The 25,752-nt window shown below is 40.6% G+C and overlaps 1 protein-coding gene across 4 annotated transcripts in view; it reads left to right on the top strand.

Annotated features, from left to right (window-relative positions):
• The first annotated feature begins 731 nt into the window (after positions 1-731).
• dnah2 (dynein, axonemal, heavy chain 2) overlaps positions 732-25,752 on the top strand; it is a 103,590-nt gene continuing 78,569 nt past the window's right edge. Inside the window, exons 1-21 of one of the 4 annotated variants that reach the window (XM_028563758.1) lie at positions 732-806; positions 8,378-8,474; positions 8,625-8,789; positions 9,143-9,371; positions 10,951-11,061; positions 13,776-14,014; positions 14,275-14,466; positions 16,241-16,398; positions 17,004-17,091; positions 17,577-17,782; positions 18,282-18,411; positions 18,741-18,923; positions 19,155-19,369; positions 19,626-19,772; positions 20,275-20,431; positions 20,788-20,897; positions 21,381-21,510; positions 21,747-21,935; positions 23,326-23,470; positions 23,701-23,893; positions 24,286-24,486. In XM_028563758.1, the coding sequence (XP_028419559.1) occupies positions 8,388-8,474; positions 8,625-8,789; positions 9,143-9,371; positions 10,951-11,061; positions 13,776-14,014; positions 14,275-14,466; positions 16,241-16,398; positions 17,004-17,091; positions 17,577-17,782; positions 18,282-18,411; positions 18,741-18,923; positions 19,155-19,369; positions 19,626-19,772; positions 20,275-20,431; positions 20,788-20,897; positions 21,381-21,510; positions 21,747-21,935; positions 23,326-23,470; positions 23,701-23,893; positions 24,286-24,486 (3,275 nt within the window). In that variant the 5' untranslated portion in view covers positions 732-806; positions 8,378-8,387. Of the gene's footprint in view, positions 807-7,849; positions 7,930-8,345; positions 8,475-8,624; positions 8,790-9,142; positions 9,372-10,950; positions 11,062-13,775; positions 14,015-14,274; positions 14,467-16,240; positions 16,399-17,003; positions 17,092-17,576; positions 17,783-18,281; positions 18,412-18,740; positions 18,924-19,154; positions 19,370-19,625; positions 19,773-20,274; positions 20,432-20,787; positions 20,898-21,380; positions 21,511-21,746; positions 21,936-23,325; positions 23,471-23,700; positions 23,894-24,285; positions 24,487-25,752 lie in introns of those variants that run through there. The other 3 variants (XM_028563755.1, XM_028563757.1, XM_028563756.1) reach the window with 3 other exon arrangements.

Genomic DNA, 25,752 nt, shown 5'->3' with positions numbered 1-25,752 from the left:
TATTAAGACTTCTCCCATCACTGTCAGGGTGTGAAAGCCAACATGCATGAACATGACCACTGACATGCTGGAAAGGAAGACACTATATTTCTACAGCTGGGCTGGAACATTGTCTATGGCTTCAACGATTCTGACTTTGAGGTCTGAGACCTCATCTGATACTGAAGGAAACGGTTAAACAGTGACAGATATTGGCATATGTGCCATCACAGAGTGGATAAAATGCCATCCAGCGCAGTGAAGATGTTTGTGGAACTGCTCAATGATTGAGTGCCGACTGTGATGTGGTTCTGCCGGTCTTGATTGATTGGAACTTATGTGTGGCTGATTCTTTCTTTGTCATTAATCTGCTCTAAAACACAATATAGACTTAACTCAAGCAGAAAGGCCATTTTATACCCTGGCAGAGTGAGGGACAGTTAGGCTAATGGATAATGGCAATCTACTTCAAATGTATGACACTAAATCCTACACATGGCTTTTGTTAAAATGTCTTCATCTCATTCTATCATTACTGTTTCTGTCCTTTTTCTGCAGTAGATATTTTTATTTGCTCTTGCTCTGTATCTTGTATTTCAAAGTCAGTCTGTTAATATCATTGCCGTGATGCTCCCCTAGGTGAGTGAGAGTCTGCTGAGTCTGTACCTGGATGAGGAGATTGAGGAGATTCCCTGGGATGCACTGAAGTACCTCATCGCTGGGGTCAACTATAGAGGTCATGTAACAGATGACTGGGACAGACGTCTTCTAACCACATACATCAATGACTACTTCTGTGATGCTGCTGTAAACCAGCCCTTCTTCAGGTAAGACACACACACATACTTGGGCATGATGTCATTTGTATATGTATGTGATACTACATCCAGTCCCTCTTCAAGTCAGAAAATATGGGCACCCCATGTATACAGAGGAAATTATGAACTGGCTTTAAAACTTAAACTATGCTACAATATAAATTATCAGTATAAAGATTCTATATTTAAAATGTACATTGCTTCAATTTAGATAAATGGAAGTATGTATTTATGTCTAAATGCACACAGTCCACGGATTTAAAAAAAGAAAAATTCTGAGGAAGTGCACTGCGGCTGCACAACAGCTTCACTTCCACTTCAACTCCCTGCTGAAGCTCCTCGTGGTCACAGAGTGCCAGCACCACCAAGTGGACTCTCTGATTATTACAACCTGGTAAATATAGACACAGTTGCAACCTGATGAACACTGACAGGAACACTAAGTCTATGCTTTTTTTCATTTAATCACTTACACGAATGCGCACAGGCACCTTTATTTGTAACCAACCACTATCAAAACATTTAAGGCTGGGGCATTCTGGTGGTAAAGTAGATACAATGCTACTTCTTATTTACAAAAAGCCAGATGAATTGAGGTCTTCAGGATTTTTTTCTTCATGTTGTCACGACATGATTAAGGTGTGAAACCATATGAATAACTCCGCTCCCAAACACTAAAAACACCTTGTAATGTACACCATAATATTTGGATGGAACCCTGGCAATTTTTCATTCCACTATATTATGTATTTTTACCAGAACAAAATAAATAATGACAAAATGTGATGCAGGTAAAAGGATATCTAGATCCAAAAATATATTGGTGTCATCCACAAATTTTTCATGTATCACAGATGTATTTGCTGCTAACTTTCTGTATTGGCCAAGAAGGATGTAGACAACTGTGTGTTCTTTACGTGAAGAGTGTAAGACAGCTATAGAGGCTTAGGTAGGTAGGTCGATACTTTCTAAATTTTACCTGCTCTTTTTTTAAACAGATAAAAGTGTAGATGGGTGTCTTTGTTCTGGTGGGGATCACTATCTCTATGCCTGAGCTTTTGTTGTTTTTTATGAATGGGTAATGAAGAGGCTGTTGAAGCCAATATCAAATTGGAACTTTGCGAACATATATTTGTGTTTTCAGGTAAGTGTTAAGTTCAGAATGTTTGAAGGTTGTCTTTATGTGTGTGCATGCTGTCAAGTAAGATAAGAAATGTGAAGATTTATGGCCAAGGTCTGTTTACATAAACACAAGTAAACAACATTAATAATCCAGGAAATATGGAATAGTGTTGTGAATGTGTCTCAGAACTGTTACCAGAGTGGCAGCGTGAGACATTGTAGCAACCAAATTGCCACTATAAATAGGGGTTAAGATGACAGATTAGCAACTGACTGTGTGTGTGTGTGTGTGTGTGTGTGTGTGTGTGTGTGTGTGTGTGTGTGTGTGTGTGTGTTTGTTTTAATTCATCCCTGATGGAGCTGGAAAGGTGATCAAAGGTGCCATACCCTCATTACAAACATTCACTCACACAAAGCATGGGCACATTTTAACAACATCACCTTCCAAACCAAGTTCATTCAAGGTTTCTACTGCTTTTGTGTTTTAATTAATTTTCAAATCACAACGTGTAATTCTCAACTTCTCATAGTGATACTACTCCTTTACTTGCTGCCTTCCTTTTTTCTCACTTCATGAAGTGGGTAGACACAGACTGGAATGAAGAAGTGCTCGGATCAATAATATTGAGACAGATACTCTTTGGAGAATGAGTATTCTTGAATAAAACAAGACAAAAAAGCCAATGCTGATTCAAGAGCTAAAGTATAAAGAAACAATGCTTTTAAAGTGGTAGCAAAACATGAGTTACAGCTTCATTTACAGCTACACCCTTTTCTGTTTGTGTGGGTTTGTTTTCTTATTTTTAATTTTTTCAACACCTGATCATTTACACTTTACACAAACATTTTATCTGGTATATCACCATTTAGCATTCACTTACACAGTTTGTTATTCTTAAATATTTAGGGCTGATCTTTGTGATTGCGATCTGATCAACACTAATCTATTCTGCTCCCTTCAGCCAGCCAAAAAGCTGCAGGCCTGTCTCTGTACTGACTCAATGGTCTGTTATTAAAGGTGTATTTATCCATCACTCTGCCTGGCTGCACAGACACACACGTATTGGTCTTCTCTGTTCAACTCCAGACACACAGACACACACACACACACACACACACACACACACACACACACACACACACACACACACACACACACACACACACACACACACACAGTGATGTGACTCTGGCAGCATTCCAGCTGTAATTCTGTCCGAACATTCTGGCTTCATTATCACTGGACCTCTCTTTACAGTGGGGAGAGAACACAGGGTGCTGTCAGCCTGGGTCAAGGGGCTAGACAAGATTCTGGCTTCAAATGTGTTTTTTTTTTTTTGAGTTAGTGTGTGTAACTCTGTGTGTGTGGGGGGTGTAGTGTATGGCTCAGTGGAATGTGTGTGTGTGTGTGTGTGTGTGTGTGTGTCGATTGAGCAGGGCGGTTTGTGTTTTTTTTAAATGTCTGAGTCTGTCCTCGTTATGGGCTGTGCATGAATGATTGTATGCCTGTGTGTGTGTGTGTGTGTGTGTGTGTGTGTGTGTGTGTTTGTGTATTTATGAGTAGCTGTTCATCAGGTGGAACATACCTTGGCCCTCTGTGGCTGAACAAAGCCACCGTCTATAGACTTATTGTAGTGTAATAAGCAAAGTAAACCTTCCAAGGCCTGCTCCACTTTCCTAAAAAGACCCTGAGCTCATTGTGCTTTAGCCAGCGGCTTATTACTGCTGGATGTAGTGTGTGTGTATGTGTGTGTGTGTGTGTGTGTGCGTGTATTTCCTTTTATAGCAATGTTGGACAGCTATTAGTGCTGCTGCCTTCAACTGAGCTTCTCTATTCTATTGACCACTTGTAAAATAGACAACTCTCTGTTCCTCTGTCTCTTTTTAAAATGTCTTTCTACAAATACTTGTGGCTCTCATCAACTCCCCCATCTTTTCTTATTTTACTAAGTGATGCTGTATATCTTCGGATTCATCTGGTCTAAGCAGCAACAGCCCCTCATAGACTTTCTGTCCTTATTTATCCCTCCATCCCTTCATCCCTCTCTTCTCCGCCCCTCCTTGGCATGGCAGCCTGTCATTAGTTCTGAGCTCACAGACTAATGGTTTTAATTTTGGCCTGCCTGCCTCTCTGTCTCCCACCATTTTCTATCTGGTTTCTTCACAAGGCTCTGCTGTATGGTCAGTGGTTATATGGCATAACCACTAGAGATTATGGCTGTGTCACGTGCTTTTTTATTCTTCTTGTCGATACATGTATGCATGTATTTGCATCTAATATTTTTGTGCATCTTCAGAACCTTAGTCCAGGCTGTGCACCTATTCTGTCCCACCTGCACACCTCTATTCCGCTTTCAAGCCAATTATGTTACTGGTCATTTTAAATAATTACAGAGTAATATTTTAATTTCCTGAAAATTACATCCATCCTTAGGTGTGTGTGTGTGTGTGTGTGTGTGTGTGTGTGTGTGCGTGCGTGCGTGCTAGCATGGTCTGTCTGTCTGTGTACACTTACTGGTGGTCTCTGGTTGGGTGGGAGACATGTAGCAAAATGCTGAATTCGAATTCAAATAGGCTGGTTGTTGTTATTCTGGTTATAACGAAAATATCAGTCTTGGAAAGTGTTTTTTATGCATAAAAGATTCATCTGAAATTAACTAGATTGTGAATGCGATGTGTTTTTTAGATGTTATTTATAATTGGGTAATAATTCACTTTCATGTCTAATACATGAATAAGAATTGTATATCTCAGTACAAGAATACTGTTTGTTTTGTGGCTAATATGCTTTTGAAAAGTGCCAGAGTAATACAAATCTGCAATTTTTTTTAACATTTTGTTAGAGGGGTGTCCAGAGGGGTGTCTCATTGGATGTCAACTCCTACTGTCTGCTTATCAACTTAGATCTGTATGGGTTTATCTCAAAATTCCTACTTTTTAAAAGATTATGTAAATATTTAGTTGTCAGTGATTCGGTCAAAGTCAGTGAGTTACAAACCTTTTCATTTAACGGCCCTCTTAAAACTAGATCTGTAGACCCCTGTTTGCAAATGTTTTTTGTGGCTTCAGTGGAAAATCGCCCGATTGAAAAAGTTATGAGACTCCAACTGAATGCTTCATCACGGAAGTTAAACCAATCTGCAGTTTACTGGCTGCCTCAGGCACCTCGAAGAGCCAAGTGAACCGACCCAATTTTACCCAACATGCTCATGCTCCAGTTTCAGGTTTTTAGGGGAAAGACAGGGACATGGGAATATGACTATACATTTTCAAAGAACAACTTTTGATTCTTTAAGTGACTTTTAGCTCTAAGTTACTACTATCGTTATTGTATAATGGGTAAAACCTGGGGTCCATTTATTCTCCATTGAATAAGCCAATTGCTTCATGGAATTTGGGCTAGTTGTACAGTGTGGTGGCAGTGATGGAGGAGGGGCAGTTAATGTCCGAAAATAAATCTGAGTAAGCAACAGAATAAGAAGTGTGTGCGCGTGGAGCATTCCTCTCTTGGAACTGTTTTTTTTTTTGCTACTTACACTACATTAGCACTAAATTAGAGCAACTGGATCTACTGTTTTATTATGGAAGCCAAAGGGCTACTTTTTATTAGATGTGTACATAAGAGGAGGTAAAAGAGCTGTGCAATCAAATAATTTAGAAAGGCAATGTGATTCTGCAGAGATGCCAGATCAGTGATAAGTCTATCTGTCATGCCTTGCCCATGGGCGAACACATCAACATTTCCTAAGCTTTAGTAGGATATTAGGCCTAGCTATATGTTTAGTAAATTCAGTAGTTCAGCAGTTTTAACAGAGAGTTAGGCCTATACCTCCACAGCAGATTTTGGATTGCTCATAAAAGGTAAGATAAACTCATAGTGGAAATGGAAGTTAAGATCTCTTAATAGGCTATAAAGCATAGGCCTACTACCATACATCCGCTAAATATTAAATTAACTTTAATTTAGGCAGCTATATGTCTGAATAACGGTTTGGTAGTGTGAGAGAAGTGTTGCATTTGTTTTCTAAAATGTACAGTAATGGTAAAAAATACGTCTTTCCCCTTGTGTCCCTGCAGCATTTTATCATTCTGCCACTGGATGGCGAACAAGGACAGCCCAACACTTATGGAATGCCGTTTTATTCACAATTATATAAATGAATGAATAAATAAATCATGAAATAAATAAATGAGGCAATAAATACATAAATAATTAAATAAATGTAATTATTTCATGGAACTTTTATTTCATAAGTCCATATTTATTTATTTCAAGAGACTTTTATTTTCCTAATGCCTTATTTATTTATTTATTTCAAGAGACTTTATTTTCCTAAAGCCACATTTATTTATTTCACTCTGTATTTATTTCCATTTCTTATATGCAAATCAGGGGGCGTGGCTATCTCTCACATTCAGAACAAGGTGAATGGGACTTCTTTGGCAGACCAACAACAAGACAATTTTAACAATTTTCGCCGTCTTATTCATCACTAAATTCACTTCTGACAACGTTTTAGGCGAGAAATTAACTGTTTAGATTTCGAATATAGGCAGTCTTGCGAAAATCGTTGCTAAATTGACAATTTGCTTCAAAGTTTTCGGAGTTGAGAAGCTCCATAAAGTAACGCGACAACCAGCAGCGCCTGCCCCGGCCGCTGGCTCGTCGCTCGGACAGTCTCGCTCGGACACCCCGCTGTAAACCGGAGGTGTCTCAGACCGGTGGGAACCTGGGGTTAACTGTCTTTTCGGAGTTAAACTCAACAAGCACCTGACAACCTCGCTGGCCAGCCGTCTTTCACACACACACACACACACACACAGCGCAGCAGCAGAGGAGAGAGTGGGTCACAGCAGTAAAATCAGCCACAAACCTCACCCAGGCACGAATCAGCCGTTTCTCCTAGTGGACCTTCTGCCCTGTTTCTGATGTATCGTACATCCCGCACAAACACAATAGTTCACCATTTTTGCTAGGTCTCCAGTATAACTGCTAGCCTACCCGTGGTTAGACTAACGGTAACTCTAGTCTTAGTGGAAGTGAGGGGGAGTGCTTAAAACCACTATTAAAAGTTCCAACTTTCATATTATATTATATTCAGCAATTTGTTATAAAAAGCCATACAAAACAATGGTGGGCGGCGCTAATCTTTATGTTTAATAAGCACATTGCTTAATTAACTTCATGAAAAATGTGACCTGCAATTTACACTTTAACAACGCCTCAGCTGTCGTGTCAACCCGCAGTGGACAGAGTACCACGAGCTGACTGTTGTGGTGCTCTGTCAGGTCAACGCTAGTTGGTCGTCTAGTTACCCCAGAATGCAAACTGCCGGTCGTGGTGCTCCGTCAGGTCAGCGCTAGTTGGTGGTTAGAATAGGTAACTGTGCGCTGGGTAAAGAGTACCTTTTTTTGCCCGTGGCTCTGTTCTGAATGTGAAAGATAGCCACGCCCCCTGATTTGCATATAAGAACTGGAAATAAATAAAGAGGGAAATAAATGTGGCATTAGGAACATAAAAGTCTCTTGAAATAAATAAATATAGTATTAGGAAAATAAAAGTCTCTTGAAATAAATAAATGTGGACTTATGAAATAAAAGTCTCTTGAAATAAATAAATATGGACTTATGAAATAAAAGTACCATGAAATAATTACATTTATTTAATTATTTATGTATTTATTGCCTCATTTATTTATTTCATGATGTATTTATTTATTTATGTATTTATTCATTTATTTATGTATTTATGTATTTATGTATTTATTTATTTATTCATTTATTTAATTGTGAATAAAACGGCATTCCATAAAAACTAGCCCAACCTAGAGCCCTAAACATAGACTGTTAATAATATACAGTCTATGGCCCTAAAGAGCAATAGCCCAACGGCTCTGGCCCAACCCCACTCCGCAGTTACCTAGGCAACCAAATGTTTCTATGGAGACATACACACTAAACCACAGGTTTGACTGAAGGGATGGTAAAGGACACGTACCAGAAAAGTAAAGTAACGTAGCTAGATATCGTAAAAAATTACATTTTAAACAATTTTTTTACAAGTAAATAGAGCAAATATTGAATACTTTGGCAGTTTTAGCTCGTAAGAACGTAACGGCTTCGGGGTGGTCAGTAACGTTGACAGTTGAATTAACCTGTCGTTAGCTAGCTAGCTAGTTGCTAAATGTTAGCTAGCTGGCTACATTGTTTTAAGCTAGCTAGTCTATAACGTTACCCAAGAGGAAATTAACGTTTCCTCCAACGTTGTAACGTTATTCCATTAATCTATATCCCAAGCTGTATACAATGGTTGTTATACTAATTTAGATAAAGTTAGTTTATAAGTAATGACAGTTAAATGTTAAAGTTTAAAATCATGAGTTGGTGTCTGAGTGTCACTGCATTTTCGTAACGTTAACTTGTTAGCTATGTCTTGTGTGTTTTCTCTGTGCCTAAAGTTAACGTTACATGCTTCGGCAACGACATAAAGAAGAAAGCTTTGAGATGCAAGCTTTGGCAGCGATGGACGAGGAATACTATAAGACCATTCGTCTGGTAAAGCTGGGTCATTGATTGTAATATCTCATTTTAATTTTACTTCGGTCTCTGGGGTGTGCAAAGATATTTACCTGCTAAATAACTAACGGTACCTCACTCTACCCTCTCTTCTCCTTGGACCCCTCCTTTCATCTCTCTCCATGGAAGTTGTTTATCCGTTGTGTGGCTCTATCTGGTGTAACCAGAGAAATGTGGACAGAGGAGAATGAGAAGGCTTTGGATCAATTTATTGTGGACACAGCTATCTCAGCCGTGGTGGTCTATATGGACACCTACGCCAGGCTGCGGGTGGAGTACTCAATGCCCTTACCGGTAAAGCACACTTTGCTCCCCACTTTCATCTTTTACCAGTTTTAGATAGTTTAATATACACTATGCTGTCAGAGAGAGGTGTTTGAAATGCTTATACATCCATGGGTTGAATGCCTTTATTTAGCTACATTACTAAAAAGCATCACTGTTTGAATATACATCCATGGGTTGAATCAGTTTGAATGCCTTTTTCACATTCCTAAAAAGCATCATTGTCCACTTTTTTTTGAAAAGCTAGAGTGCTTTTGTCTCCTCATTTACAGCATGTTTAATTTTTAAATCCAGCTCTTTCCCTGTAATTTTCATCTATCCTCTTTACCACCACACCTAACTAAAATATTTTATGGGGACAGGTGGTAGAGCAGCTGTCCTATTTTAGCCGCATGCCAGGAGCCATAATCACAGCAGAGACGTTTGAGGTGGCCGTACAGTTTGGCACAGTGCGGGGCGACCCCACCCAAAGGCTGCTTCATGACATGACCTGTTTGCATGCCCCCCCAGTTGCCCTCAGCGCCTGGAGGGAGAAGAGCATCAAGGACAACTATGTCAACAACATGCACTGCTTTCTTGCAAACCTCACAGGTGGGTACCTCAGAGGGAAAGAGAGAGACTGTTAACTGTTAAACAAGATCACACAAGGTAGTAGTTCTAGAATAAGTCTTGACTCCACTCCATCAGTAAAGGCCCAGATATTTCACTCTGTTAAACTCATATCAACCTGTACAGTATAGCTTCCATTAGAAGAAGAAGACATACTTTATTTTTTCCAATTTTTTCACTCTGTTATTTTACACATTATACACAAACATGGCTGAATACAGGGGTGCCTGGTTAGCTCACCCGGTTAAGCATGCGCCCCATGTACAGAGGCTCAGTCCTTGTTGCAGCGGCTGCGGGTTCAGTCCAGACCTGCGGCCCTTTGCTGCATGTCATTCCCCCTCTCTCTCCCCGTTTTAATCTGTAAAGGCAATAAAAGCCCAAAAAATCTTTTTTTAAAACATGGCCGAATACATACTACATGCACAATGGAGAGATGTCAGGGTGAGGGGGCTTCCGTTTGGTTCTGAACCTTGATCAAGGGCTCCTCAGCAGTGCCCAGGAGGCAAACTTGCAACTCCCTAGCTACCAGTCCACACTTCATACTTGAACTTGCGACCCTCCGGTTCCCAAGCCATGTCCCCACGGACTGAGCTGCTGCTGCCCCAAATTAATGAATTAATAAATAAATAAAAACAACTTCTCATGTAGACTATTTAAAACTAGACTACTTCAGCCTGGAGCCTAAAGTGCGGTTTTTCACCGTCTGTGCTGCTAAACGGACAGATGGTTTTGAGAAAAATTACTTTAAATATGTAGGTTGTTTACACTTGGTGTGGTATGGAAGTATTTACCCTGGTTTCTGTTTACAGATGGTTAACAAAAACTGTACCCCTACAAAAGGGAAATTTCATGGATGTAGAATGTGGGTATAAGCCTCCATTGGCATTCTCCTCCTCTTCTGCTATCTGCGTGTTACCATTTCTTAAAAATCCACTTTGCTATGGGAAACAAAAACAACAACTTCCGAGCTAGCAACCTAGACGCTAAAAATACCAAATGTTGACGGAGATTTGGATTGTGCAATAAGGCAGGCCTGCTTGATTCTTTCGGTAAATGGTTGTAAAAATGTAATATCTCTTTTGTAGGGATTTGCCAATTTTAACGCCAGGGCTCACCTCCCCACATGCAAATGTTCCCCAAAAACAAGTTCCCTCCCGACACTATTTTGTCAAGGGTACTGTCGCTGCATATTAGCGCCGCCCAAGACAAACGTGATTGTTTTAAAGAAATACAAACAAGCCGGAGTGTTTTTCCACTATAAGAGAATGTTAATGGGTGCAGCTAGACCATAATCTAGCATTGACGCTGCGCTGTGGAGATAGGTCTGGCTATGTGAGATTAGTAACAGTAAAGCTCCTCTGTGACTGCAAATGGTGGGTTTACAGCATATGTATGTATATGGAGGACAAAGGTATTTTTATAAGCCTCAGTATACAGGTTGCACTATGCAGTAGGAATCATGAAAAGTACAAGACACATTTGAAGTCAACTGGGGCAGTGTTCACAGGATGGCCAACATCACTTGCTGAATTCTTTAATGTAATATTTTATTTTTCAACAGATGATGTGTATAAGAAGGTGGGCAACACCGTTCTCTACATCCCAATGGAAGGCCTACAGCGCTGCCCTGAGGAGGCCAGCAAGGACAAGAAGCTGGTACAAAGAATGGAGAGTAAGTCTGGGGAGCTCTCTATATGTGTATGTTGGGTGGGTGAGTGTGGTAAGTTTCTGTTTAAAACTCCAAACTGCAGCATCGGCTTTCTGTCTCAGACTCTTTTGCGATTCTGAGCCTTGGTATATGGGGCGCACACTAGGGGTGCACAATATATCGACTCAATATCGTTATCGCGATATCACGTTGCGCGATATTATACCGGAAGTCTCGCGATAATTACGTGATATTTTGTTTACGTGGCATCCCGAAGTATAAACAAACATCAGCTGCGTGGAGCGCCTTATTTAAGTGCCATTTAAATGCCTGCGCTTCTCTCTGATGATCCGAAAACGGACGTTAGAGGGAACTCAACTGAAACATCGCCGCACGGGAGGCTAGTTAACAAACACTTGGCATTAGCGTTAGCTAGCTAGTTAGCTAGCGCTACACCTGGCAGCAGGTAACGATAGCCTACCATTAGCTAGCAGTTAACCGAGCATTTTAACAGAGTAAAAAATTAGGTTAAAATGCTGACAGCTAAACGGTGAAGAGTGTGTCTGTATTTCACTTGAGATAACTGTAACACCAGACTGTAGCTGTCGTTGTCTGAAAAACAGCACAGACTGAGCCTCGCCAGCCTCGTGCTGCATTCAAAGAAATTGTAAAATACGCTTTCCCATACAGTGTTTGGCCCATTGACATAGAAGGTTTGGCCCGGGTTTGGCCTCGCCAGCCTCGTGCTGCATTCAAAGTAATTGTAAAATACCCTTTTCCCAGCCAGTGTATTTTTTTTTTGTTGTTAACAGGAATTTACTGGTGAAATAAGATATTGTTATAAGTTATTGTTATTACATTTTTAATAAAGCATTACATTTTGAATATATATATCATTCTTTCAATTCAGGCAACATTTTCCCATAACTTTGGTAATTTTACATATGTTTAAAAATATCGAAATAAATATCGATATCGAAATATTAATTATTGATATCGCAATATCAAATTTTTTTCAATATCGTGCACCCCTAGCACACACTCAACCAGGTGAACTAGCAGGTTGCCCCCATACTTAGTGGTTTTCATATTATTCCAACCCTTGCTCTTCTTTTCTCCCTACATCCTTGTGTTTTTTTCCTGTTCGAACTCTTCTGGGGTCTCATTTATAAACGTGGCGTACGCACAAAACAGGGCTGAAAACGTGCGTACGCCATTTCCCACGCAAAGGTTGTGATTTATAAAATACAAACTTGACGGGAGAATGTGCGGTCCTCCACGCAAACTCTGAACCGTGGGTACACACATTACGGAGACAAAATAGGAATTGGCGACGCAGATGGTGAGGTGGTGAAGTGAAGTCAGACTGCAAAAAGTAAATGGGAATAACTATAAGAGTAGAAAAAATAAAAATATTGATGCCTCGCACATTTTTTCACTCCATATTATCCACGTTACCATGAACATTAAATCAATTAAGTGTTATTTGTGCTTGTACTCAGTGATAACTGTTCCATAAACTGAAATCTTAAATAAAATTTTTTTCTTAATATTTAATCGGCACTGTCTCGCCGTCACACTGTCCACTATGGAGCGCAGGAGGAGGAGATGGCCTGACTACATGGAATACAGGATATCATCAAATACCCTAGCATTAGATAACTGCAGAACACAGTGTAAATAACTAAATATATATCTTTAAACTATGCATATATCATCAAATCTTCAGATTGTATTGCTGTGTTGGCAAGGTGTTAACAATCACAAATTGCTGTAAACATATAAATACTGCGGTGAACCCGTGCGTAATGCTGCATGATGGCACTGCTGGCCCTGCAGGAGGACTAACCCCAATGGAAGAAACGGGAGAGAAAGAGACTTCAGGGACCGTGACGATCACTGGCTAATTTGCCGATTTATATTCCCTAAAGCTGCGCTCTTGAATCTATGTACTGAACTGGGTCCAGTACAGAGGGCAACGCGCCGGAACCGTGCCATATCCCGGTCCAAATACAGGTCCTCGCCACTCTGGGGGAAACCGGCTGTTTCCAGAGGGAAATGTCAGACAGCTAAGTGTTTTTTTTAAATAAATATTATATATAATCTTCAACTTCATCACTAAGGCTTGTTTGGATATAATATATAGTTCTGTTAAATCTTATTATATACGTCTGGTATATTGAAGCTGTCCCAGAGTGCCTTAATGCCTGCTGTTTTGGAAGATTTTATTAATAAAGGTAGTCTATAGATCCGGTTTCCCTACACTGTGCGACAACAGGCCAAAATTATAATTCAATTGGCAGCAATTCCCGAGCGTCTGAGAGGTTTTTTTTTGTTTCGTTTTTTTCTCTGCCAGTCGTCATGATTCGGCATGAGTCGGTGTAACGAAAGAACAACTGCAAGGGTCATTAACATACTTATCAGCATTCACAAGGTGCTTTACATTGACTATTTATGGTTAAAAATGGGTGTGTACAGGGCGGGATAAGAGGCTGATCCACGTACGCACACTCGTAGTCAATCTGTGATTTATAAAGAGAACATTGCTTACAGGTGTACGTACACACGGTTTTATAAATCTGACTTTTTTTCGGCGTACGCCAATTTGGGCTTTTGGGCGCACTTACACTTATAGTAAGGATCCTACGCAGAGTTTTATAAATGAGACCCCTGATCTTTATTTTTCCTTACCTCTATTTCCCTTTTCTTCCGCTCACTTGTACTTTCTGTTTTTTTAGCTGTTATGATCCACTGGACAGATCAGATCAAGGAGCTACTGAATGCTAAAGAAATAATGAAGATGAGGGACAACTGTGGCCCACTGCAGGAGATAGCCTTCAGGCAGAGTCACTCTGCCAAGCTGTTGAACATCAGCCAGCAGCTGCAAAAGCCAGGGGTCAGGCACATCCAGAACATCCTTCAGCTCTCCAAGTCTCTCTATGTACAGCGCTTCAGCAAACTGACCAAGGGAATACAGGTACTAAAAGTCTGAAATCAAGAATCCCCTCTTGATCAATTCTTACTTACTCACAGACTGGAGTGCTACTCACTGGTGCTGCTCATTATTGCAACATTACTGCAGTAACAATACTAGTTTCCGAGCTAGAAAGTTAGAAAATGTTGACATTAAAAATGTTGTTACTATGACTAAAACATTATAAAAAAGGTAAATAATAATAATTCATAATATCATCTTTCCTTTGTGTGTGTGTGTGTGTGTGTGTGTGTGCTGCCCAGGATTGCCTTCTGCAGGCCCAATCAAACTTGTCCTACCTGTCCATACTGAAGGAGCCGTGTGAAGAGCTTGCCCAGCTCAAGCCTAGCCAAGTAGCTCCTAAGCTGCGACACATTGTCAGTCTCATTCGCATCATCTGGGTCAACTCATCCCACTACAACACCAGTGAGAGGATCACTGGTCTCTTTCGCAAGGTACCTGCTTTTTACGTCATCAGAGTAATTGGGATGTGTCTAGAGGATGGATACCCGAACCGTGCCCGTCGGGCCCCGACGGCACCCGACGGGCCGGGCCGGGTTCAGACAGATATTTAGAAATGATGTTCGGGTTCGGGTCGGGCTCGGTCACATCAGCACGATAAGGCATTGAACGTTTTAAATTTAAAAAAGCGTATTATGTAGGTGCGCGCCTGTGTTAACGTGAGCTTGTTGCCCCGTGTGCGCTAATGTGCTCATATGTTGACATTTCCGAATACCTTCCTACAGTTGCTTAATAAAAGTGGGCTTTCCAAACAAACAAACGTACATGTGTCATTAGTATGAGGAAAAGATTTTAACTGTGTCGGGCTCACGTCGGGCTCGGACATAAATATCTTAAAGGTGCTCTAAGTGATGTGACGTGTTTTTTAAGTTACAACATTTTTTATCCGCTAGCTGCCTTTCCCCTGAACGCACTATAAAAAAAGGAGTTGGTTGAGTCATGAATACACATTGTGGAAGTAGCCTACGTGCTAACGCTACTGCAGTGATGACTCAACCAGCTCCTTCTTGTCGGTTATGGCTGGAAGTTTGTTATGGAAGTTTGTTATGGTTCATGGGGCAGGATGGCGCAGTTTGTTTTTGTTGCCGTTTGTGGAGTCTGGGCTGTCTACAGAGACCGCGTTTTTTTACAGTGTGTTCAGGGGACAGGCAGTTACCGGATAGTGAGGAGATCTTTGCTGTATGTGACGAAAAATGTTGTAGCCTAAAAAACACGTCACATCACTTAGAGCACCTTTAAAGGTCCAATATGTAATATTTGTACTGTAATAAATCCAAAAATGACACCAATGCCTCATCAGATATTAAGGAAACATGTTAAACTGAAATACCATCTTTTCTGACAACAATGCTAATGTCAGTATTTTTTCTTTTTGAAATTTACATTCCGTGACGGAATTTATGTTTATGTTTTGATCTGTGTGTTGTTATCAACGGCCCAGTTTGACAGCCAGGCCGGGTTGCCAGATATACCTGTAAAAACCTAAACCCAGCGCGCTACAGCTGTAACGGTAGTACAGCCATGAAAGCAGCAAACAAACGAACAGGATCAACGGAGATAGATTCTACATGACATAAAAAAAAGAAAACAGCATGTTTCTAACAGTTGCGTGACCAGAGATGTAACAACCCCCTGGTAAATATTGGTGATGTATTTGAAAGATGGAGACAGCTTAGATCCCAAAAGGACGCAGAGTTGGCTTATTTTCTCCTGAACGTGTAAGCATTAGCTTCAGGTTAATTTATCACAGCTACTAGGGATGGGCATTTTTTGTCATTTCAATGTGGCAATGTGTATACATACGTGATCGCGGTTCTCTGTTCCTCTTTTAAAATGAATGCGATGGCAGCCATCTTTGTTGTAAACAAATTCAACCCAAGCACTCTTTGGTGACGTGGTTGATTACATTACTGTTGATCATCTGTCCATCATTATATAAAGCCCGCCCTGACAATTTGATTGGTCCGAACAGCTCTGGTTTGAGCATAGTTGCTCCACGACGGATCAAGTCCAGACCAAACTTCCCAACCTCAAATGTTGTGGGCGGGGCTAAGTTTGGCTGGCATCCAGGCTATCCTTGCTCTGTCTCCCTGTTACTTTCATTACGGTTGTTTACTTAGGTCACTTAATAGTAAATGTGAATATGAGTGTCTGCAACTTGGTCTCCCAAATACTACATACAAGTGTTTGTTTTCTGTTGTTTTGCAGATGAGTAATGAGATCATCAACCTGTGCTTCCAAAGCATCTCTCTGGACAGGATCTTTAAGGGCTATGTGTTATCCAGCAAGCAAGACCTCAGTGATTGTATCCAGTGCTGCCTGGCCTGGAAGGAAATTTACCTGCAGGCCTCACAGATTCACCACAAGTAGGCAAAATCTCACCTGTGTAGGGACTCAACACACTGGGTACTGGGTACCCATGGGGATTTTAAAAGTCTTCAGTCTTAAATTATCAAAAGTGAATGTATTGGGTATTGAATATATGGGTTTAGTGTAAAATTGAATTGATACTGAGTTAAGGCAAAGTTGTAAAGTTGGGCAATATATCTTGTGGTTTTGATGCAGAAATAAATACACCCTTTAAGAGCATTGTCAAAAAACAAAGAAGACAAGACTTTTTTTGGAAGTTTGTTCCAGATATGTGGTGCATATACATAAAGGCAGTTTCACCATGCTTCAACTTGGAACGGTAAGCAAACCAATCCCAGACAACCGGATAGATTTAGGGGGTTTCTCGTAAGAAGATTATAGATGTCCTGTGTCATTAGAGCTCAGCCTGAATGGATGGCTGTTTGCTACTGTTACAACCTGATTTTTGTTTTTGAACACTTTACTATTACTGACTGCTGTAGACCTAGTTACAAAATACTGAGGTCCTTATCTGACTCTTTATTTCTGACTCTCTACCCCTTCCTCCTTTCTCTGTCCTCTTCTTTGTCTGTCTCTTATCCCCCCTCTGTTTTTACATCAGGTATTCTCAAACGGGCTGGGTCCTGGACCAAACCAGCATATTTGTATTGGTTGATGTTTTCATTCAAAGGTTCAGAGAGCTGCTTGAGGTGAATTTTCCCTCACTCACACATGCAGAGACATTAACGCATGTACAGAAACACTTTTGCACATTACAACTCTGTAAATTCATGCTGTTGAAAGAAATAATGCTAAATAGATTACGTACATGATTATCAGGCAGTGTTTAGAAAATGGAATTGATGCAACATGGTGCTATCCTGTCGTTATAGTTGTTTCTAAAATGGATCTTATTCAGTCACAGTTGCTTCCTTTATCAGAATCTTTAGCTTCTTTAAAGGTATTAAGGCTACTTACTTTGTGGGTTTCAAGGTTGTGTCACTTTGCTTTCACTGCCTTAACAGTTAAACAACAATGCAGTTAGTCATTGTTTCTTTATCTCCATTACAAAAAAAATTTCACAAGTGTTGCGTCACGACAAATGCTGGGATGGAATTAGGTATATAATATCAAGGATTGGAGTGAAGTTGCATTGCAATGCATGCATTGCATATTTTCTCTTGCTTTCTGTCAGGTATGTGACTGCCAGTATCAGTTTGCCCGTTGGGAGGATGGCCAGCAGAGGGCTCTGCCATGCTTCAGCGGTTGTCAGGGACCAGAATTCACCCGCCTCCTCCTGGAGATAGAGGGCAAATTCCACCGTGGCCTTCAAAACCTGCACTCTCTTGACAAGGGCATTCTTGATGTTGAAAGCACTACATGGTGCAATGAATTCAACAAGTAGGTATATTGCTCTTTAACACATTCAAACTGAAAGTATGAAAGTACATGTCGCAAATGCAAGAAAAACTTCTGGACGCAAACATAAGTGGGCATGATTGGCACATTTTTTGCAACCAAAGGCGTTGGCGCAAATCAGGTGCAGCCAGGCGAAAAAGGGTGCAAGGGGTAAGAGATGCTGAATATATTAATTATTCGGAGGCAGAATACAGAATCAGCAGGTGGAGTCGGGCAGAGCTTCCTTAATGACCACTCACATGAGCTGAGGTGAAACATAGGGAGAGAGGCTGATGTTGGTTCTGATCAGAAGGAATTGAGAGATATGATGGAGCCCAGGACTCATCCTGAGAATGATTTTACTGTTGAACTGTGTGTGAGTGTGCGTGTGTGCGTGCGCGCGCGGTTGCGCTTCTGTTATAGTGTGCTTTTGTTGTATTTATTTGCTGATCATCATGTGTGTGGATATGTTCTCTGTTTGTGTGTATGTGTGTACTCACAGGTTTCGTACATTGATAAAGGAACTGCAAATGAAGATGCAGAACCTGATCAATTCAGTGTTCAAGACTGTGAACACTGTGGAGGAAGGAGTTCGTCTTCTGGACATTTTTAGGCCTATGTCTACTCGAGAGGTGTCTCTCCTACAAACGCACACAAACCCACATACATACATTCAAGTCCTCAAGTTGCTTTTACACCACTTATTAAACATACATTACTGAATTAAACACATTCTCTCGCCCATATTAAACTTTTGCAGTTCATATAGCTATATAGGTTAATTGTTGGATACCTGTGGTCTCTGCGTTTTGCTATGACTAACCCACACCAAAGTAAAGTTTCTTCTGCTAAGGTTATAGAGAACTGGCTTTTGTATCACTTTCATGCACCTGTCTTGTTTTCTTCTTCTACTCCCATACAATTCATCTACTCATTCACTTCCATCCAATATCCATCCCAGGCCTTTAAGCGCACCATAGAAGAGAAGATGGAGGAAGTGTACAACATATTGAACAAGGAGCTCAAAATGGCTAACAAGGAGCTGAACCAGAAGACCTGGTCTTCTCCTGACCATATGCCCCGGATAGCAGGCCAGGCACACTGGGTGAGAGCCATCAAACATCGCTTAGAGAGTCCCACGGAGGTAAGTCCATTAGATTACATGGTAATCTATTCCTTTTTGTCCTGGTACACACCAGTTACTTAACGCCATTTATAAGCAGTGTGCAAAGTAGTATGTAAGTACGTATAGTAAGATGTGTAGTAAGAACTCTGGTTCTGCTTTGGTTGGATTTTAACCGTATGTGGTAAACAGATGGTCTTACTGAACCCTCCTTTAAGAGCTCCTTTTTTCTCCCTTTTCCTTCCGCACCAGGTGCTTCAGAAGGCCCACTTCATGCCGGAGTCATACAGCCGCAAGCAGGTAGTTATTACCTTTGGCCAGATGATTCAGGTTTTGGATGAGATGGTGAGGAAGAACTTCAATGAGTGGATCCAGAACCTGGACGGACAGTACCTTAAAAAACTGGAGCAGCCACTCATGTTGCGCTGCAAGGACAAGACCGCCAAGCTTGACATCAACTTTGACAAGTGGGTGACACAAACAGAATACAGAAGGCATTCAGGCATTCACATTAAATTGTACATTTATACATTCAAACAGTGTCTTACATACTGTTTTCTGTGTACTTGACACAAACCTATACCAATACAGTAAGTTAACTTTGCATCCATGCTCACAGAGGAGGAATGAATATACTAGTAGAAACAACAAAGACACAAATTCATGTGTACACATACATGTGCTCATTATTTATGTTGTGTTTTTATGTTTTTTCTTGTCCAGCAACCTGTTGAACCTGTTCTCTGAGATCCACTACTGGGATCGACTAAAGTTTGAGATCCCCTCGTGTGTGTCTGACATTTACCAGGACAGGGAGGACCTCAGAGGCCTGAGGGAGAGAGCACTACTGCTGATCAGGGACTACAACAGGTCTGACACATGCATGCACGCACAGATGAGGAAAATGAACCTGCATACAACAATAAACAGCAATTTCATAATATCATATATCATCAGAATTCATTTTTTGGAAGATACTTTGCTTACCATAAATACTGATGTGTGTTTTATCATGAAGCCAAGTCTGTAAAACTTTTAGAAGTTTTGTTTCTTAGGTTGTAATATAGGACTTCACAGGGTATTTGAAACGAAAACACACATGAACACACACATTGACAAACTCACACAGTGTTCTAGCTGTCATTGTAGATAATTTGCCAGTTCCAGTAGTACTCATCCGCTAAACCAAATTCACTAATAGTTACTTAATGCCCTTCCAACGTGTGTGTGTGTGTGTGTGTGTGTGTGTGTGTGTGTGTGTGTGTGTGTGTGTGTGTGTGTGTGTGTGTGTGTGTGTGTGTGTGTGTGTGTGTGTGTGTGTGTGTGTGTGTTTGTATTTGTGTTTGTGTGTAAATGTATGTGTGTGTACAAGGATCATTGGAATGCTGTCTCCTGACGAGTTTGATCTGTTTCGGGAGCGAATTCGTTTCATGGATAAGAAGATTCAGCCGGGGCTGACCAAGCTCCTGTGGTTTTCTAAAGGAGCTTCTAACGTCTTCATCCGTGAATGTCTCCTGCATGTTGACAAGGTTGTGACACAAAGTTCATCCCTTACTGATATGGGCAGGTGTACATTTGTTTTTGTTAACGGTATTAACTTTTATTTTCCTCAATGTCTTTTGAGATTCAGACTGTTGGCAGAAAAGTGGGTGAATGTAGAGTTTGGATTAAAGTATGGATTTAATCCCCTGAATGAAAAGTTGTTTTCAGTTTAGTTTTTGAACATGGAGACAGTTTTCTTAGATCATCAGGCAGTATGTTCCAGAACAGGACAAAAGTAACTAAAAGCGTCCTCAACAGATCTGTAACTTATTCTTGGTTCAGTAGGCAAACCACATTGGACTACAGTCATTGAGTGCTCTCCTCTTCTCTCATTACACTCCAGGTCCAGTTGATAGTTGATGGATACAAAGTATCTAATCTAAACATTTCCAACCTCTGTCGCCAAATCAGTGAAACATTGCTGGTTAGACTGGATGGGAAGACTGTGTACAGGTAACAACACATATGTGATTACTTCCTCATTGCATGCGTTGCCTTATGCAGTAAATACACAAAATAAAGAATATTAAGTGTGCAGATATTTTGTTTCATGTTTTACGTCATTTCTTATGACATGGTTCATACATTTAAAATTAAGTATATGTATTTAAAATGCATATTTATAAACAGTGGGTAAATTTGTTTTTCAATAGATTTAAACATAACACCATCATATCACTGTATTCTTCTTATTCATTTAATCTTGTACTCAGTGGAGACATGTTCACATTTCGTCTATGCTTTTGTTCTTTGAAATCTCTATTCCCTCAGTTCAGATGTAGAGGATATTGTCTAGAAAACCAGCATCTCCACTTCTTGACATTGTCTAATGCGATGCACATGGGTTGCTTCTTAAATATATCTTTGTTCCAAGTAATGCATATTTGTTTCCTTTGTTGGTTGCATCATGGGTGTTTCTCCTGTTGTAATTCTTAGGAACCTGGAGTTTGAGGATAACCAGAAGAGTCACCAGCAGAGCCAGCTCCAAATACTGCACTCAGCACACCAGAGAATTGCTGATATTATGACCCGTATCCATAACACCTTCTCTAATGATGGAGCTGAGGTCTGTGCTTTGTTTCTTATTCAGTATTGGTAGAGGTTGATTTAGACAGGTGTTTCTCTTGCAACTGTTAAATGGCCAGTAGTTCACCTTTTTTTCTAGAGATGAAGTTTAAAGCAGTACAAAAATGCTGGATAAAATAGTAACGACCCCACATATATTATTCAACTAGTAGTAGTTATTTGATAACAGATGCAGCCTACATGTAATGTGTGTACATTTTTACCATGGTATTTAAGGTCCAGGAGCACTGGGTGACCTACACAGAGAAAGTGGACCACATGGTAGAGGAAGCTCTAAGAAACAACATCAAGCGCTCCATGAAGAAGCTATCCAGGGCCATCAATGGAGACAGCAAGACATCGCCCAATCCGTTGTTCAAAGTCCTGGTAGCACTGCGACAGACAACTCCCCAAACCACACCAAAGGTACAATCAACCCCTCTTAATCCAGTTGGGTCATGTGATACTAAGTATAAAGTATGGTCATATATGTTAGAATATGTCTCCATATGCTGACATACAACAAGTATCATTGTGCTGCTAGTTTAAATGTTCAGTTGGTAAATTTTATAAAAAAATGTTTTGTCATATTTGCTGAAACTGTCACACTATCCTGACATTACTACATGGGACAGTTCTTCTGCCTTCTCCTAGTGCTTCTATTGACATAAAGAAAACAATCAGTCATAGCCGCGGAGTGTTTCTGAAAACATTTGAGGTGAATCGTGATTCGTATATATGATCAACGCTGCCTAGTTGGCAGTTTGATTGGGAGAAGTTCCCAGATGTTCACCGCTCTCCCAAAGTTGAGACTGAGTTGCAAAAGATTGTGATTTTTCCTATAGCCTACTTTATGATACATCTCTGTATGACTACAGAGATGTTAACAGCTAGCTTGGCAAAACGTTGTCCAGGCAGTTGGTACTCTTGGTGGGTTTGAGTGTATTTGTTTTAGTAGTAGTAGCTAGCATTGTAGTAACATTAGCATTGTAGCAATGACAACTAGCTTGTTGCTAATAATATAACATTATTTGAACTAAACTAAACACAACTTTTTAAGCAGCAAAGTGTGTGACTGGAGTATAAAACATACCAAACTGTTGTTTTAGGCCAGATATAAAATGATAGAAAACGCATTTCAACACCAACAACTCATTGTCTGCAAAACATGTACACTAACCATCGGCATCATGTTGTGGTGACACAACTCTTCTCACGCTTGAAATCTTGAGTTACAGTTGAAAAACACTGCCTGTGGAAACGTACTGCTACTGCATGTGGGTCAAACTGAGATTCCCATGCAGACAGGACAACACCCATACTGGAAGAATACAGTAGCTGTCCTCTCCTGATCAAACAGCATATCACATGCTGCAATCAAGCATTAGGACAAATTACAACCTGTGACTGTGATAATAAACTCAAACACACACAGGTACACATGCCACACTCTAAAGCATGGTCTTCACTGTGCACTTACAGTAGTGTAAGCCTCTGCTGTGTGTTTATGGTATGACTTGTGTTTTGGTGCCCATATAGTTTATCACACTTACAAACACGTGCAGTATTTAAATTGGCCTGAAAAGTGTGTGTGTGTGTGTGTGTGTGTGTGTGTGTGTGTGTGTGTGTGTGTGTGTGTGTGTGTGTGTGTGTGTGTGTGTGTGTGTGTGTGTGTACGTACTTATGTTATAGTGTGCTTTTGTTGTATTTGATGATGTATGGATATGTTCTCTCTGTGTGTGTGTGTGTGTGTGTGTGTGTGTGTGTGTGTGTGTGTGTGTGTGTGTCTGTCTGTTGTGTTTGTTTGTTTTGACAGCTCGAGTTCTCACCGACGCTTGGAAAGCTTGCTCAGATTGTGAACATTATGCCCCAGCTCATCAAAACCATTTCAGAATTTAAACGACTGCCTGAAGTTCTCTCCTGCAAACGGTCACAGGGTAACCCCATATACATCAACATAGGTTAGATCTGTTTTTTTAAACATCATCTTTCATTTTAAGAATCTACATTTCCCAAGAAAGAGTACCAATGTGCACATGCAGTTTGTCTTTACTGGGTGATGAGCAAATGTAGACCTGATGTGTATGGAAATTACAGAATTTCGGACAGGGATTACTAAACTGTTGTATATGTATATGCGACCATGTCTTTCTTGTTCGTGTTTTCACCCTTGTCTTCTTTGTTATTTCAGAGCAAGACGAGGAGATAAGGAAGATTCAGGCTGCAATTTCTACAGGGATGACAGCCAATGAAAGCCACCTGCAGGCCTATCTGAAGACCTGGGACAAATACAGGGATATCTGGGAGAACAACCAGGACTCCTTTATACAACGTTACCGGAGACTAAACCCACCAGTCACTACTTTTGATGCAGACATACACAGGCACGGTGCAATAAAAACTAATTTCTAAACATCATTCAATTAACCTGTTTAGGAACTTTCTATGAAGCATTTATTTTTTCTGTAAAAGCATTGGAGTACATTATAAGTGGCATGCATTAAAGCAGACTACAGCCAATGTACGCTATAAAAGGGGAAACTACCAACTTTTAACAATCACCTTGCAAACAAATTGTAGTTCCTTAAAATACACATTCTACAGACCTACATTCTAATTGTGTCTGTTTTTTATTTGTTTCCATTCCCCAAGTAAACTTTTATTTCATTTTGTGGTAAGACATTCTTTAAAAGTTGTTGTTTACCATAAAGAAGTGTGTAGACGCATTAATCTCCCTCTTCTGCATTTCTGTGTCCTGTCCATTGTTGAACCACAGGTACACAGAAAAGGCCTCCAGTGTTCAACAGGAAGAGACAGTATTTAACATCCGGTTTGTCATGCTGGACTGTTCACCACTCAAGTCCTCCTTGGCGCAGCTCTGCAGTGAGTGGCAAACCAAGTTCACTCAGCTGCTCAGCCACATGGCTAGCACCCGCCTTAAAGAACTTCATGCCTCCCTGCAAGATAATGCCAACAAGTAAGGAGTCAAGTGAAAAGACTTTATTTAGGGGGAAAATTTGTATGTATTTATTACAGACAGAGAAATGACATGACAAGAGATCTTACAAAGGTCCACGGCCGGACTTGAACCAAGGATGTTGCAGTTCATGGTAGGCATCTTGAAACCCCTAAGCAGCTGGTGCGCCCTATAAAAACTTTATTGATTTAACCTATCCTGATCTTTGGTCATTGAGAGAAGATGAAAATGAAGGGAGGAAGAGATGAGAAAGGAAAGGGAGGAGATAGATGGGGTGATCGAATGCAAAACCGAGTTTACCTTGTCATAGTTGAATTACGACATTTCGGTGGGTAAAATAGGCAAACATAGAACCTCAAAGCCCCATTGATACCTATTTCTTATACAAATCTCACAATTTGAAACTGCTGCTGAAAACGGGCGAAGCTCAACAAAGCTCATAGTTGACGTCAACTCGGTGGCTGTACCTTATTTGGCTCTAGTCTGTACCTTTGTCACGCTCCAACATTTACATACAAACCACTAATCTGAGACCAGCTGGTCTTCTAAATCTAGGTTGCGCAGATCTCAGAAATTTAATACATTGTTCATCTGTTATTTCATTTCTAAATTCACTTCTGAGACTTTTTTATGCAAGAAATCAACTATGTAGAGCTCGTGACAGCAGCCGGTACCTGCCGACTCGCGGACAAGAGGCGTTTATTTCCCCAATCATTTGTTTAAATAACTCAACACACATCAGTACAAGCAGTACAAGGACAGGAATGTACAACACCGCAGCATGTCCTGAACATGATAGCTTAAGCTGGTGTGCCATTTGTGTACTATAATTTGTAACTTACCTTGATATGTTTCTTCAAATTCGACGGTGAATTTTTGAAGGCCATTATTTCGCAATCTTTCGGGAGGCTGAGTAGGCACTTCATTCTCTATGAATTGTCTTTCACGACAAATGAAAACAGGGACTCTAAGTAGGGCCAGAGGTGGTCTCCTTCCTTACCACCACGATCACTCGAAGTTGAAGGTGGTGTTTCTGGTTCTTCCATCTCGAAACAAACTCACAAAGCTCAAGTGTTCTCAATGCAGGCAGGCAGCAGAGCGAAAGGCAGAACGGGAGCATGCACGGCCTTCTTATAAGACAGCTTGATCGCTTGAGTCGCTCAATGATGAGCCAGCTTCATCAAACCTGGTGACAGAGCCATCTACCGCTCTTGCAGTGGGTGTGGGTGTGGGTGGGTGTGGGTGTGCTTCAACCAACCAATCAAT

The sequence above is a fragment of the Perca flavescens genome, chromosome 19 (genome assembly GCF_004354835.1).
Source record: "Perca flavescens isolate YP-PL-M2 chromosome 19, PFLA_1.0, whole genome shotgun sequence".
NCBI lineage: Eukaryota > Metazoa > Chordata > Actinopteri > Perciformes > Percidae > Perca > Perca flavescens.
The sequence above is the reverse complement of the archived record's forward strand: the minus strand, read 5'-3'. Positions and strand labels throughout refer to the sequence as shown.